Source organism: Odocoileus virginianus, chromosome 29 (assembly GCF_023699985.2).
Source record: "Odocoileus virginianus isolate 20LAN1187 ecotype Illinois chromosome 29, Ovbor_1.2, whole genome shotgun sequence".
NCBI lineage: Eukaryota > Metazoa > Chordata > Mammalia > Artiodactyla > Cervidae > Odocoileus > Odocoileus virginianus.
In genome coordinates, this window is record NC_069702.1 from 31,683,132 (window position 1) to 31,697,403 (window position 14,272).

At 35.6% G+C, this 14,272-nt stretch overlaps 1 protein-coding gene across 1 annotated transcript in view; it reads left to right on the plus strand.

The window, feature by feature from the left end:
• Positions 1 to 10,463, plus strand: part of LOC110150955 (transmembrane protease serine 11C-like) — a 34,876-nt gene extending 24,413 nt beyond the window's left edge. Inside the window, exons 6-8 of the mRNA XM_020914054.2 lie at positions 1,197 to 1,456; positions 2,502 to 2,644; positions 9,855 to 10,463. Of these exons, the coding sequence (XP_020769713.2) occupies positions 1,197 to 1,456; positions 2,502 to 2,644; positions 9,855 to 10,016 (565 nt within the window). The 3' untranslated portion in view covers positions 10,017 to 10,463. The remainder of the gene's footprint in view (positions 1 to 1,196; positions 1,457 to 2,501; positions 2,645 to 9,854) is intronic.
• Positions 10,464 to 14,272: the final 3,809 nt, after the last annotated feature.

Genomic DNA, 14,272 nt, shown 5'->3' on the forward strand with positions numbered 1-14,272 from the left:
TTCAAGAATACAGTCATATAACTATGCTTCCAACTGTCCAATATTGTGAGATATAACTCAAAATTACTCAATGAATTATCAGGTTTAAAAAAAAAAAAAAAGATATATTCAGACTGAGCAATGTTATCAACAGCGGCACATTTTGGACCAAATAATTCTTTGTTGTGGGGGGCTATCCTGTGCATTATAGAATGCTTAGGAGCATCCCTGTCCTTTAGACACCTAATGTCGGTAGCATCCCCTCAAGACTGACAATCAAAAACCTCTCCAGACATTAGCAAATGTCTCTTGGAAGACAAAATAGCTCTCAGTTGAGAGTCACTAAGGTGAATCAATTTCATAAGGAAATTAATTAAAATTTCATAAATTAATTCAAATTTCATAAATTAATTCAATTTCATAAGGAAACTATAAAGCCCAAATTGAATACAGATCTTCTGTTTCTTTCTCATCTATTACATTAGGTCTAATTTACTTCAGTTCAGTTGCTCAGTTTATAAGTATTTTAGTCCCTTCTGCAACCTTCCATATATATCTCGGTTTGAAATGATTATTTCTTTAAAGGATATATTATTATACCAAAAGTTTGCTTTTTTATACCTAAAAGTTTTTTACCCTTTTGTTTGATGGTTCGTTTCACCAATTTTTGTTGACTTTACATAACACTTACTGGTTTTACATACAAGCAAAAATTCCTCTCAGACTTGAGAGTTTTAAAATGTTCCAGCAGCACTATTTTTCAGTGCTTAATGTATTGAATACAACCCTTGATTAACAAGTAATAGCAAAAATAAGAATTATCTTTCTATTTATAGTTTTTAATGATTATCAAAGAGAATTTTGACTATATCCTTAATTTCCATAAATTTACTCTGTCTCATATCCTTGCACACTATTTATTAAATCTTATTTATCTTGTATTGTTATATTTATCTTTCGAAATCCTCCTGAGTCTTTTCTGTACAAAAAAAAATAAAATGTAGTTTCTATGAGTTACCTTTTAAAATAGAGCTTATTATTCAAAATCTATTCATGCTATCATTATTTTAACTTTTTTCTTACATACAGCTTTGCTTTTGTATATTTATATGCCGTATGGAATTCAAAATTTATCTATTTATTTTTGCAAGTATAAGATATTAATTCCTACAACTCCAATATATAGGACTTTCAATAAATAAATCTGTTTTCTTTAGGGCCAGGGATCCCAAACAATGGAATGTTAGTTTCGGGCTCCTTTTAAGTGATCCACAAATACAGCGAAGTGTCAAGGATATTATAATTCATGAAAACTACCACTACCCCTCACACAACAATGACATTGCTGTCGTGCGTCTGTCTTCACCAGTACTATATACAAGCAATATCCGAAGAGCATGTCTTCCAGAAACTTCTTATGCATTCCCACCCAATTCTGATGTGGTGGTCACTGGATGGGGAACATTACAGTCTGATGGTGAGTTCCTAAACTTCTATCACTATATGGTTTGGGTTTTAGGAGTTTTTAAAAAATACTCAGAATCACAGCTAAACCTGAGAATTACTCTCTCTACGTCATTTTAAAGGAGATGAAAAAACCAACCTCAATGACATTCATATAGAAAATACAATTTCATAGCATTTTTTTATGTAACTTCACTTCCCTTAACAGTGGCAGTTTTTACAGAAATGTAATATTTGAATGAATTGTTTATTACTTGAATAAGCAATTCATTCACCTCCATTTCATTTATTCGTTTATTCATTCAATAAATGTTTGTTTTGATCACAACCTTTATTCCAAGTACTTTTCTGAGTCATTTAGATATATTAGTAACTAAAATAGGCAAAATATTTCCTGCACTTATAAAGCTCACAATCTTGGCAAAAGAAGACAGACAATAATCATGAGATATAATAAATAATATTACACAGCATATTTTCTGTAGGTAAGTACCATAGAAAAAGTAAGCACCACAGAAGTTTGGACATTTTTGATGGGGTAAAATGAATGGCCTTCTGTGACAAAGCAATACTTGAGCAAAGACCATTCAAACGTGTGCATTTACATGAGCCTAATAATGTAAGCATGTTGTGTTTGTGTTCATAAATGCATTTAAAGGCAGAAAAAATAAACCCCAAATTCCAAGATAGGATTATAGTAACAAATAGCATAAAATCTGAAAATGATCACAAAATGCATATTTCTGGAGTATGAGTTTTTCATTTTGTTTTCTAAAGTATATGTGTAATAAATATAAACTTCCAAAACAATTCAAAAGTAAAAAAATTCCATCAGCATGGATGGACACACTTAGTATTTCTAAATATGGTCATTTTTAACAGTAGCTGGGTGTGTTCATAACATTATTTCCTTGTCGATAAGAAAGCACGCAAATACAATTTTAAATAAAACATATGTTTTACATTGATTTTGAAATTGTACACAGTGTTAGCTACTAATAACCTAGCCAGGGAGATTAATATTGACTTTAGAAAAAGTTATATAATTCTTCCCCTAGGAACAAGTCCTAATATACTCCAAAAGGGATTAGTGAAGATTATTGATAACAAGACCTGCAACAGGAGAGTGGTATATGACGGTGCGATCACACCTGGGATGTTGTGCGCTGGGTTTCTGGAAGGAAGTGTTGATGCCTGCCAGGTAAATCTGCTTATTCTATTTTCAAACGGATTTTTTTGTATGGTTTTTAATTTCCAATTAATCTGTTCAATGGTCTCAAAGACTGATAATCTTTAAGGACTGAAGTATGTATTATAGCCAAAGTAGCTGATTAAAATTATATGTCTTATATATAATGATAGGTATCATTAAAGTATTAAAGGGCTAAATCACCCTTACTGAAAGGGGATGAGAATCAAGTTCAAATAAGCAATGAAGAGATGCAACTGAATATTGGTAACTTTAGTTCAACTGGTCCTCTTTCACTGGGAAATACAACTGGACCTGACAACAGGACTAAGGATTGTGGAGATTTTTGATTTAGGGTGGCTCCAACACCTTAAATATTTGATTTATTTAACATTTATATAGCATCTTCATGAGCTAGCCACTGCTTTAAGCTCTTTAAAAATAATTTAGTGAGGTTATGACAATCTTGTGATGTTTCCTTTACTATTATAAACCCTGTTTCTCAAATAAAGAGACTGAGACAAAGATATCAAGTAATGTCTAAACTAACGCAGGTATTAAATGACAAAACTGAAATTAAGTTCAGGAAATTAGACTCCACAACCTCTAATTTGAATGCTGCACCAAGTTTCCTTTCCATATGCTTAATATACTTCAGATACTTCTGATGCTGTTTATAAGCAATAGTTCTAGAACCAACAAAAATACTACTGTAATTATCTAGGCAGGCAGAATCAGTGATAAATCCAAAAGGATCCTTATCCTATTCATTCAATTTACTCATTATTCTTGCACTCTAGGAGCTAGATGACATGCAAACAAGAACTTGTAATACATAATTATCATTTCTTATTACTTATTCCCATCTTCCCAACTGTCCCATTAAACTTACTCTTCAAAGTCATTACAAACTTAAATTCTGTTTCACTCAAGTTTCTCCCAGTCCATCACCCTCAAGCCCATGACTCTCTTCTAAATTGGTGCAGCCTAGAATCCATGTTTTATTATTTCAGCCACTCCATTGACAGCACCATCAATGATTTCATCATCTTTTGATTCCCCCACGCCCATCTCAGTCTCCGAACACAAAGCAATCTATTTGCCCCTTACTTGCTTTTACTCATGATCCACTGTTCATGAGGTTCTCAAGGCAAGAATGCTGAAGTGGTTTGCATTCTTGTAGTGCTTTGCCTACAAGACCTTTTAGAACTAATACCCCAAAAGGATGTCATTTTCGTTATAGAGGACTGGAATGCAAAAGTAGCAAGTCAAGAGTAATGGGCAAATTTGGCCTTGGAGTACAGAATGAAGCAGGGCAAAGGCTAATAGAGTTTTGCCAAGAGAACGCACTGGTCATAGCAAACACCCTCTTCCAACAACACAAGAGAAGACCCTACACATGGACATTGCCAGATGGTCAATACCAAAATCAGATTGATTATATTCTTTGCAGCCGAAGATGGAGAAGCTCTATATAGTCAGCAAAACAGGACCAGGAGCTAACTGTGGCTCAGATCATGAATACCTTATTGCCAAAATCAGACTTAAATTGAAGAAAGGAGGGAAAACCACTAGACCATTCAGGTATGACCTAAATTAAATCCCTTACAATTATACAGTGGAAGTGACAAATAGATTCAAGGGATTAGATCTGCTAGACAGAGTGCCTGAAGAACTATGGATGAAGGTTCGTGACATCGTACAGGAAACAGGGATCAAGACCATCCCCCCAAAAAAAGAAATGCAAAAAGGCAAAATGGCTGTCTGAGGATGTCTTACAAATAGCTGTGAAAAGAAGAGAAGCGAAAGGCAAAGGAGGAAAGGAAAGATATACCCATTTGAATGCAGAATTCCAAAGAATAGCAAGGAGAGATAAGAAAGCCTTCCTCAGTGATCAGTGCAGTAAAATAGAGGAAAACATTAGACTGGGAAAGACTAGAGATCTCTTCAAGGAAATTAGATATACCAAGGGAACATTTCATGCAAAGATGGACACAAAAAAGGACCGAAATGGTATGGACCTAACAGAAGCAGAAGATATTAAGAAGAGATGGCAAGAATACACAGAAAAACTGTACTAAAAACATCTTCATGACCCAGATAATCACGATGGTGTGATCACTCACCTAGAGCCAGGCATCCTGGAATGCGAAGTCAAGTGACTCTTAGGAGGCATCACTACAAACAAAGCTAGTGAAGGTGATGGAATTCCCGTTGAGCTATTTCAAACCCTAAAAGATAATACTGTGAAAGTGCTGCACTCAATATGCCAGTAAATATGGAAAACTCAGCAGTGGCCACAGGACTGGAAAAGGCCAGTTTTCATTCCAATCCCAAAGAAAGGCAATGCCAAAGAATGTTCAAACTACCACACAATTGTACTCATCTCACATGCTAGTAATGTAATGCACAAAATTCTCCAAGCCCAGGCTTCAACAATATGTGAACCGTAAACTTCCAGGTGTTCAAGCTGGATTTAGAAAAGCAGAGGAAACAGAGGTCAAATTGCCAACATCCGCTGGATCAACAAAAAAGCAAGAGAGTTCCAGAAAAACATCTATTTCTGCTTTATTTACTATGCCAAAGTCTTTGACTGTGTGGATCACAACAAACTGTGGAAAATTCTGAAAGAGATGGGAATACCAAACCACCTGACATGCCTCTTGGAGAAATCTGTATGCAGGTCAGGAAGCAACAGTTAGAACTAGACATGGAACAACAGACTGGTTCCAAACAGGAAAAAGAGTACATCAAGGCTGTATATTGTGATCCTGCTTATTTAACTTATATGCAGAGTACATCATGAGAAACGCTGGGCTAGAGGAAGCACAAGCTGGAATCAAGATTGCCGGAAGAAATATCAATAACCTTAGATATGCAGATGACACCACCCTTAAGGCAGAAAGTGAAGAAGAACTAAAGAGCCTCTTGATGAAAGTGAAAGAGGAGAGTGAAAAAGTCGGCTTAAAGCTTAACATTCAGAAACTAAGATCATGGCATCCAGTCCCATCACTTCATGACAAATAGATGAGGAAACAATGGAAACACTGTCAGACTTTATTCTTGGGGGCTCCAAAATCACTGCAGATGGTGGCTGCAGCCATGAAATTAAAAGGTGCTTGCTCCTTGGAAGAAAAGGTATGACCAACCTAGACAGCATATTAAAAAGCAGAGAGGTTACTTTGCTAACAGTTGTCCGTCTAGTCAAAGCTATGGTTTTTCCAGTAGTCATGTATGGATGTGGGAGTTGGACTATAAGGAAAGTTCAGCGCCACTGGAGAGATGGTGCACGCGATAAAGAGGCAGGTTGATGAGGGTAAAAGTTCCATTTGGGGTTTGTAAAATATGAGGTGCCTATGGAATATCCAGGTACATATGTCCAATATATCATTGTAAATAAAAATCTTGAGCTCAGGAAAGAGTTTTGGCTACAGAGATATACCTAAAAGTCATTGTCTTCTGGACAGTAGTTATATTCATTAGCATGGATACAATAACTCAGTGTATAAAATAAGCAGCAGCTAAGTAACAGAACTCAGGTATACCTGCTTTTAAAGGGCTAACAGTAAGAGATAAGAATGATCAGAAAAACTGAAAAGCACAAGAAATTGATCTCACCAGAGCCCAGGGATCAGAAAAAAAAGGGGATGGTTAATAGTATGTTATGTGATGTTAACACATAACACCAGGTCAAGTTAACTGCTGGAAAGTGTCTATCAAATTCAACAATTGTTTACTGGTAAAGTTTGGAAAACTGCATTGGTAGAAAAACCATTTTGAATTTTTCTACCAATTGAGTAAAAGATTGAGTAAGTTGTATAAGAGTATTAGTTCAATATAGTCTCATTTATTTTTTCTTTTTTTACTCTTGCCTGAGAAGACATCCAAAAAGGTATTGCTAAAACCAAATGTAAAAGTGGTTACTGTTTACATTTTCTTCTAGGAGTTTTATGATTTTGGGTCTTATATTTAAATCTTTAATCCATTTTGAGTGTATTTTTGTATGTGGTATAAGAAAATGGTTCAGTTTCATTCTTTTGCATATAACTGTCCAGTTTTCCTGAAAGTGAAAGTGAAAGTCACTCAGTCGTGTCTGACTCTTTGCGAATTCTCCAGGCCAGAATAGTGGAGTGGGTAGCCTTTCCCTTCTCTAGGCGACCTTCCCAACTCAGGTATCAAACTCAAAATCCACATGGCAGGCGGATTCTTTACCAGTTGAGCCACAGGGTAAGCCCAAGCACCATTTATTAAAGAGGGTGCCTTTCCCCCATTGCATACTATTCTTGCCACATGAAAAGATGCTCAACATCATTAATTATCAGAGATGTGCAAATCAAAACTACAATGAGATATCACCTCACACCTGTTAAAATAGCAATTATGAAAAAGAAGATACAAGTGTTGGTGATTGCAAAAAAAAAGGGAATTCGTGTACACTGTTGATGGGAATGTGAATTGGTGCAACTGTTATGGATGACAGTTGGAAGTTCCTCAAGAAATTAAAAATATAACTACTTTATTATATGGAAGCTTCCTAAGTGTCCATTGATAAGTGAATGTATAGAAGATGTGGTATACACACACACACACAATGGAATATGATTCAGCCATACAAAAGAGTGAAATCTTGCCATCTGCAGCAACATGGATGGACCTGAAGGGTATTGTGCTAACTGAAAGAAACAAGGCAGGGTAACAGTTACTATATGATTTCACTTATATGTGAAATCTGAAAAACAAAAGGAAACAGCCTTATAGGAACAGAAAAGAATCTAGTGGCTACCAGAGGGGAAGGAGTCGGGGGACAGATGAAATAAGTGAAGAGAATTAAGGGGTACAAAATTCTGACTGTAAAATAAATAATGAAGTAGAACATAGAAATACGTCATAATACTGCAACAACTTTGCATGGTGACAATGATACCTGGACTTATCATGGTGGTCAGTTAATAATGTATTCAATATAAAAGATCAAATCACTATGTTATACACCTGAAAATAACATCATGTTGTATGTTAAATATAACTCAATTTAAAAAAAAAAAGAAGTGAAGAAAAGAATGAGAAACTGGAAACTTCAGTATAGACTACTACATTAAGTTTGGGCTTCCCAGTGGCTCGACGGTAAAGAATCTGCCTGCAATACAGTAGACCTGGGTTCAATCCTGGAAGATGCCCTGGAGAAGGAAATGGCAACCCACTCCAGTATTTTTGCTGGGAAATCCCATGGAGAGAGGAGCCTAGTAGACTACAGTCCATGAGGTTGCAAAGAGTTGGACATGACTGACCGACTAACACTATTACTACGTTAAGTCCCTTTTATGAAAGGAAGATAACTAGAAAAATAGAAGAGCTTTTAAAATTCAGAAATATTGTGATTTTTTCAGGTAGACAAACCAAAACAAGCAGACAAAAAAGTATATTTGCCTACAGAGAAAAGGCAGTGAAGGAAATGAAGACATAGTGGAAAAAAATACACAGAACAATTACTGATATAACAAAGTTCTTGATTCAAAGAACAGATGAGGGGATTAACCCTGGAAAGAACCAAATACATCCATTTGCCTGAAAAGGAGAGTAAACATAGATGTGGGCTGATGTAGATGAGCTGGGAAATGAAAAGGTACAAGGACAAGAAATGGAGAGATTGCTACCTGTTGCTCTCTACTTATTCCATCAATTTGAAACTAAGTAAAATACTAGGTTCTGAGTGAGAAAATCACATTTTTAAAAATTCTGAAATGAATCTTGTATGTTGCTAGTGTGAACATAAAATGGTGAGCCTATATGGAAAGCAGCATGGTAATAATTTTTCAAAAACAAATAAAAATAGATGAACCATACATTCCAGCATTTCCATTTCCCAGTATTCACCCAAAAGAATTAAAAGCAGAAACACAGATATTTGTACATCCTTATTCATAGCAGCATTATTCACAAGAGCCAAAAGACTGAAGCAACACAACTTTCCATTGATGGAAAAATTGATAAACAAAATGTGATATATGCATAAAATTACATATTATTCCGCCTTAAAAAGACGAAAATTCTGAGACACTCTACAACATGGATGAAACTTAAGACATTATGCTAAGTGAAATAAGCCAGTCGCAGAAGTACAAATACTATACAAGTCCATTCATATGAGGCACTTGAAATAGTTAGATTCATAGAGACAGAAAGTAGAATGGTGATTGCCAGGAACTGGAGAAAGGAGACAATGAGGAGTAATCATTCTATGCTGGATGTAGAGTTTCAGTTGTCCAAGATGGAAAAAGTTCTGGAGATGGGTGGTGATGATGATCACACAATATGAATGTACTTAATGCCATTGAATTGCATACTTAAAATGGTTAAAATGGTAATTTGATGTGTATTTTACACAACTGAAAAATAAATAATAATTTTTAAAAATTATGAAATGAGAAGAGTTTTTACTGACTCTTCTTAACAATGAGAATGAAATATGTCTAGGGATCCCTAACTAAAGGGGAGGAGGTGTTGGTTTAAGGATATATATTTGTAACAAGATTTTCTTTCACAGTGTATGGTTGGCCCAGATTGTAGTGGGAAGGAGGGTAAGAAGCTAAGAATCGTGTTGGCAGAGTAGTGGTATGGATAAATCATGCACTATAGTCACATAAAGAAAGATAGAAAGTAGGAGGTAAGTTAATACACTAAGAGAAAAGGGAGGAGTCAAAAATTAGCTTTCTCAAGACATTGAAGAGCAGATGTAGGCTGAAAAGGAATAGAGTAAAAACTGCAAGTATAATGCTGGTAATAGCATTTCAAAAGTGGAGCCGATCCAGGTGTTTCCCCAAGGTTGGAAAAGCAATAGCCCAGTGCTGGTAGTAAATATAAGCTACTTCTTTTCAACATCTCTGTGAAAATGAGAGAATTTGGGGAGATAATCAGAGAATTCCTCAGCATACTGATGATGATGTAAGCAACAATATCTTAACTATCTCTTCTGGGTAATAATTGAGTTGAAAATTTTCAAATGTATTTCTTATTATTATATTGTTGTATCCAAAGACATATGTTGATGTCTTTGATTTAAATAAATGATCATAAAATCAAAAAGTGTTCTTGACTAGAATCATTTTAATATTGAAATATTTAGCTTTTTTCCTTCTGTTTCTCCTGTCTTTACTACAGGAGAAAAAAATTAGCAATATTCATACTCAAATTATAGTCATTATATATATCCTTTTCTCTCTAGGGTGACTCTGGTGGACCTCTGGTTGGTGCAGATAATAAAGGCACTTGGTTCCTTGCTGGTATTGTAAGCTGGGGAGATGAGTGTGCCCTTCCAAACAAGCCTGGCGTCTACACTCGAGTGACACATTATCGAGACTGGATCATGTCCAAAACTGGGCTCTAGTGCAGAAGCGCTTCATACATTAAAGTTCAAAAATTATGCCCTTGTTAAATATGTGTGTAATTTCACACCATATTTAACTTAGTATCACCTCTCTTTATGCACATTTAATGTTCCAAATTTAAACATACCTGTATAATTTTAGAATTATGAAAACTTTTTGTGTATTAAATTTTGACAAATATTTAGTGATAGCAATGGACCAGGACACAGAAATCTCCTTCCACCCCTCTCTGGACTGAAGGCAATTATTTGAGTAAATATGGATTGCAGTTTACTAAGGAGATCTTCTCTCTTGATTTGTAGATCCAGATCCCTTGGGAAGTCACAGATTAGGTGTTATCAATAAACTCCCTTCTATTGCATATAGACAATCTCCTCCTGAATCAGATGGACTCCTCCAGATCCACATATCGGTGGGTGGGTTGTGAGCTACTGAGTTGCAATAATACTGCCTATAAAAAGTTTTTCAGGAAAATTTGTCTACTTGTTTTCTTTCTAGTTTTTGTACTAATGCTAATCCCCTATTGATGGCTTCCTTCCCTTGAGTGACACACAATAGCATGATAATCCCATGAACTATCCCAAGTCAATAGATTTCTTGACAAATTCTGATGTCCTTACTATACTGTTATATGATATAGTTGTAACTAAGTATCTACCTAGCATAGTACTCTAAAAAGAAATATTTGTTGTGAAATTTTTGCATGAGTTAACACAGTAGGTTTATTATTTGATTGGTCTTAAAATACTCTGCTATATCTTGAGTCATACATGTGTAAAAATTAACATTTCTATGCCCCCCAAAGTAATGCTGAAGTCCTTGCCAGTGTTCCTGGGCCCAAGAAGGCTGTAACGTGCATTATGGAGAAAATGTATAAGTTAGATGAGCCTTGTCAGGCATAAGCTATAGTGTTGTGTCCATGAGTTCAAGTTAATGAATCAAAAACCTTGTACATCCAGAAAAGGGAGGAGGAAATTTGCTGATCTGTACATGAGGCTGCTTCAGAGAGTTCTAAGCTGAAACCCATAGTATATGATGAAACCATAGGAAAACTGCACAATGGTGAAATTTGTGGATTCATGAGATGAGGGCTGATTTGTTTTTAAACAAGTCAAAATAATTTTAATCGGCAAAATGTTACAACTTCAAAAGGTATTTACACTGACAACACAAACATCGTCTAAAAGATCTTAACGAAATAGTTTAAATTCACTTTTTCTTATTCCATCTTCAGAATCCATTGTGCATTTTATGCTCAAAGCACATCTCAGTTCAGCTAAGCCAAACTTCAGATGGTCAGTCGCCACCTCTGGTTGATGGCTATAGTGCTGGTCAAACCCATGTCTCATCCATTTTGAGTTGAAGTTAAATGATAGATTGTCTTTCATTCTAACTAGCATCCCGAATATCAGAAGTTCTAGGCCAAGGGTCAATTATTTGTATTTTTTATTGGAGTATAATTGCTTTACAATGTTGTGCTACCTTCTGCCGTACAACAAAGCAAATTACCTTTCCATATACATGTATCCCTTTTGGACTTCACTCCCACCCTCTCCATCCCACCCACTAGGTCATCACAGAGCACCGAGCCAAGTTCCTGTGCTATATACCAAAGGTTCTCACTAGCTGTCTATTTTACACATGGTAGTGTATTTATGTCAAATGCAATCACCCAATTCATCCCACCCTCCCCTTCTTACCCTGTGGCCACACGTCTGCTCTCCACACCCATGCCTCTATTCCTGCCCTGGAACTAGGTTCAGTTCAGTGGCTCAGTAGTGTCCAACTCTTTGTGACCCCATGAACCGCAGCAGGCCAGGCCTCCCTGTCCATCACCAACTCCCAGAGTCCACCCAAACCCATGTCTGAGCCAGTGATGCCATCCAACAATCTCATCCTCTGTCTGGAACTAGGTTCATCTGTACCATTTTTCTAAACTATATGTACATGTATTAATATACAATATCTGTTTTTCTCTTTCTGACTTACTTCATTTTGCATGACAGCCATAAATGGAATGAAACTGGGTCATTTTTAGAGATGTAGTTTGATCTTAAGGGCTGATTTGTTAAAGTATAGTGGACAGCATTGTTGTGAGGCTGAAAATCAAAGGAAACTCATGGTAACTAGTTTGCATGTTTCAAACTAGTTATAATGTGATATTGTGATATAGTATTATAGTGTGGAAAATGTTGAACTTGCAGGTGAGGCAGTTTCTGCGCATCAGGGATTTGGGGAAGAATTTTTAAAGATGTACAGTTGATTTATAATATTATGTTAAAGAATTTTTTAAAATATCTGCTATGTATTTTACAGGAAAAGGCTTGTGTAAAGAGCAGGTGTTCAACACTGATGACTTTTGGCTTGTTTTTATAAGGATATTGACAAATGAACCTGTGTGATGCAAGTGATATTTTTGGCTCGCAGAAATTTAACAGTGTATTTTCACTAGAATCAGTGGTTCGGTATTTACTAATTCAGAGTTCATGGCAACTTTATAGAATATAACTACCACAAATAAGTAAAGTGAACTGTATATTTATGCTATATTTTTGTTTAAAAATGCATGTGTTACATTTTTCTAAGAAAACACACTCCTCTTGATTTCGAACTCATCTATCTCCACCACTAATTTTCCTAAAGCAGTCTATTTCAGAACCAAAACAATCTGTTAGAAAATATTTCCAGATCCTTCAGAAAGGCACTTAGGAAGTAGATTCCACATCCTATGGTATAATATTTCATCCAAGTCTAGAAGTAGGGAGGAAGCCAGTATTTCTGAGCATATAGTGACAACAAAAGGGAACCCAGATAGGCAACTGGTCTAAGCTGCTCAAAACCCAGGAGCTAGGACAGAAGAAATGAAGGGGTCCATAAGGTAAGTCCAGCCCTCTTATCCATCCTTATATAGTACCAGATAGACCCCTTCAGGGCCTGGGTGGTGCTATGTTGTTGGTGGTGGTTAGTCTCTAAGTCATGGCTGACTGTCTTGTGACCCCATGGACCATAGCCCACAAGAATCCTCTGTCCATGGGATTTCCCAGGCTAGAATACTGGAGTGGGTTGCCAGTTCCTTCTCCAGGGGATCTTCCTGATCCTGGGATTGAACCAATGTCTTCTGCAATGGCAGGTGGATTCTTTACCACTAAGCCACCAAGGAAGCCCAGATGATGCTACACTCATGTTTCATTCACCTGCCAAGAGAGTATGTATAGCAGGTATTTAGTAATTATTTATTTAATAAATGAATGTAAGACAACAAACAGATAAATGAAAGTACAAGAATGGGCCATCTAAATTAAAATAGCCACCCTTACTTTTAATATTATTCTTTCTTTGGCTGCTACAGAAGAAAACCTTCTGAAAATAAGACAAATCAACCTGGTGATTTAATAAATTCCAGTCTAAGTCCTACCAGTAGTAGGACACAAGATCATCAAGCACTCACTGTGTAAGATACAGCAACACCACAGAGAAGTTTCTAAATGGCCGTAATGTGAAATGATCCAATTACAATATAAGGGGATGTATATTATATATGAACATGCATAGATGTGGTTAAAGCATTTATGCAGTATTCCCTCTAATACCTAGCTACCCTGTAAAATAATGTGCAAAAACAGCAAGTACAATAATTAGACAATTATAAAATCAAAGCAATGACAGAAAAATTATTCATGAAGTTAATGATTTTATCTAAACATTAAGATTGATTAATAAATTTGAATGCATCTCAGTATTAGATCAAATTGATTCTAACTGTTTAGGTACTAGTTTGATGTTTCATAGAGGACAGTTCTGAATAAATATATTTATCTAGTGTTTCAATGCTCAGCATTGTGTGATCGAAAAGAAAACAAATTTTTTGAGAAATTAAAAATTTGTGTACTTTAAATTACAAATCTTAACTGGATCAAGTTCTTTTTTAGTATTTTCTTCTTTTTCATTTTGCATCTATTGAACAGAACACTTAACATTTTTTTTTTTTTTAGAAAACATCTTCACTAGAGTTACTTGAATAATATCCTAAGTGAATTTTAAATACAAAATTAAGTTTCAAACGTCCTTCTTCACTTAGGAAAAATGTTGTGAAAACCAGGTCATCTGCTAAGATACTGCAGTTACATTTGGCCCTCAGAAAGTGTTTGTCTGCTTTGCTTTAGCACTCTGCTGGATTACAAGCCAACAAAACAAGTTCACCTTGATCTTTCACTTTAAATACAAAGTATCTCAGGGACAAAATTTGACATAAATA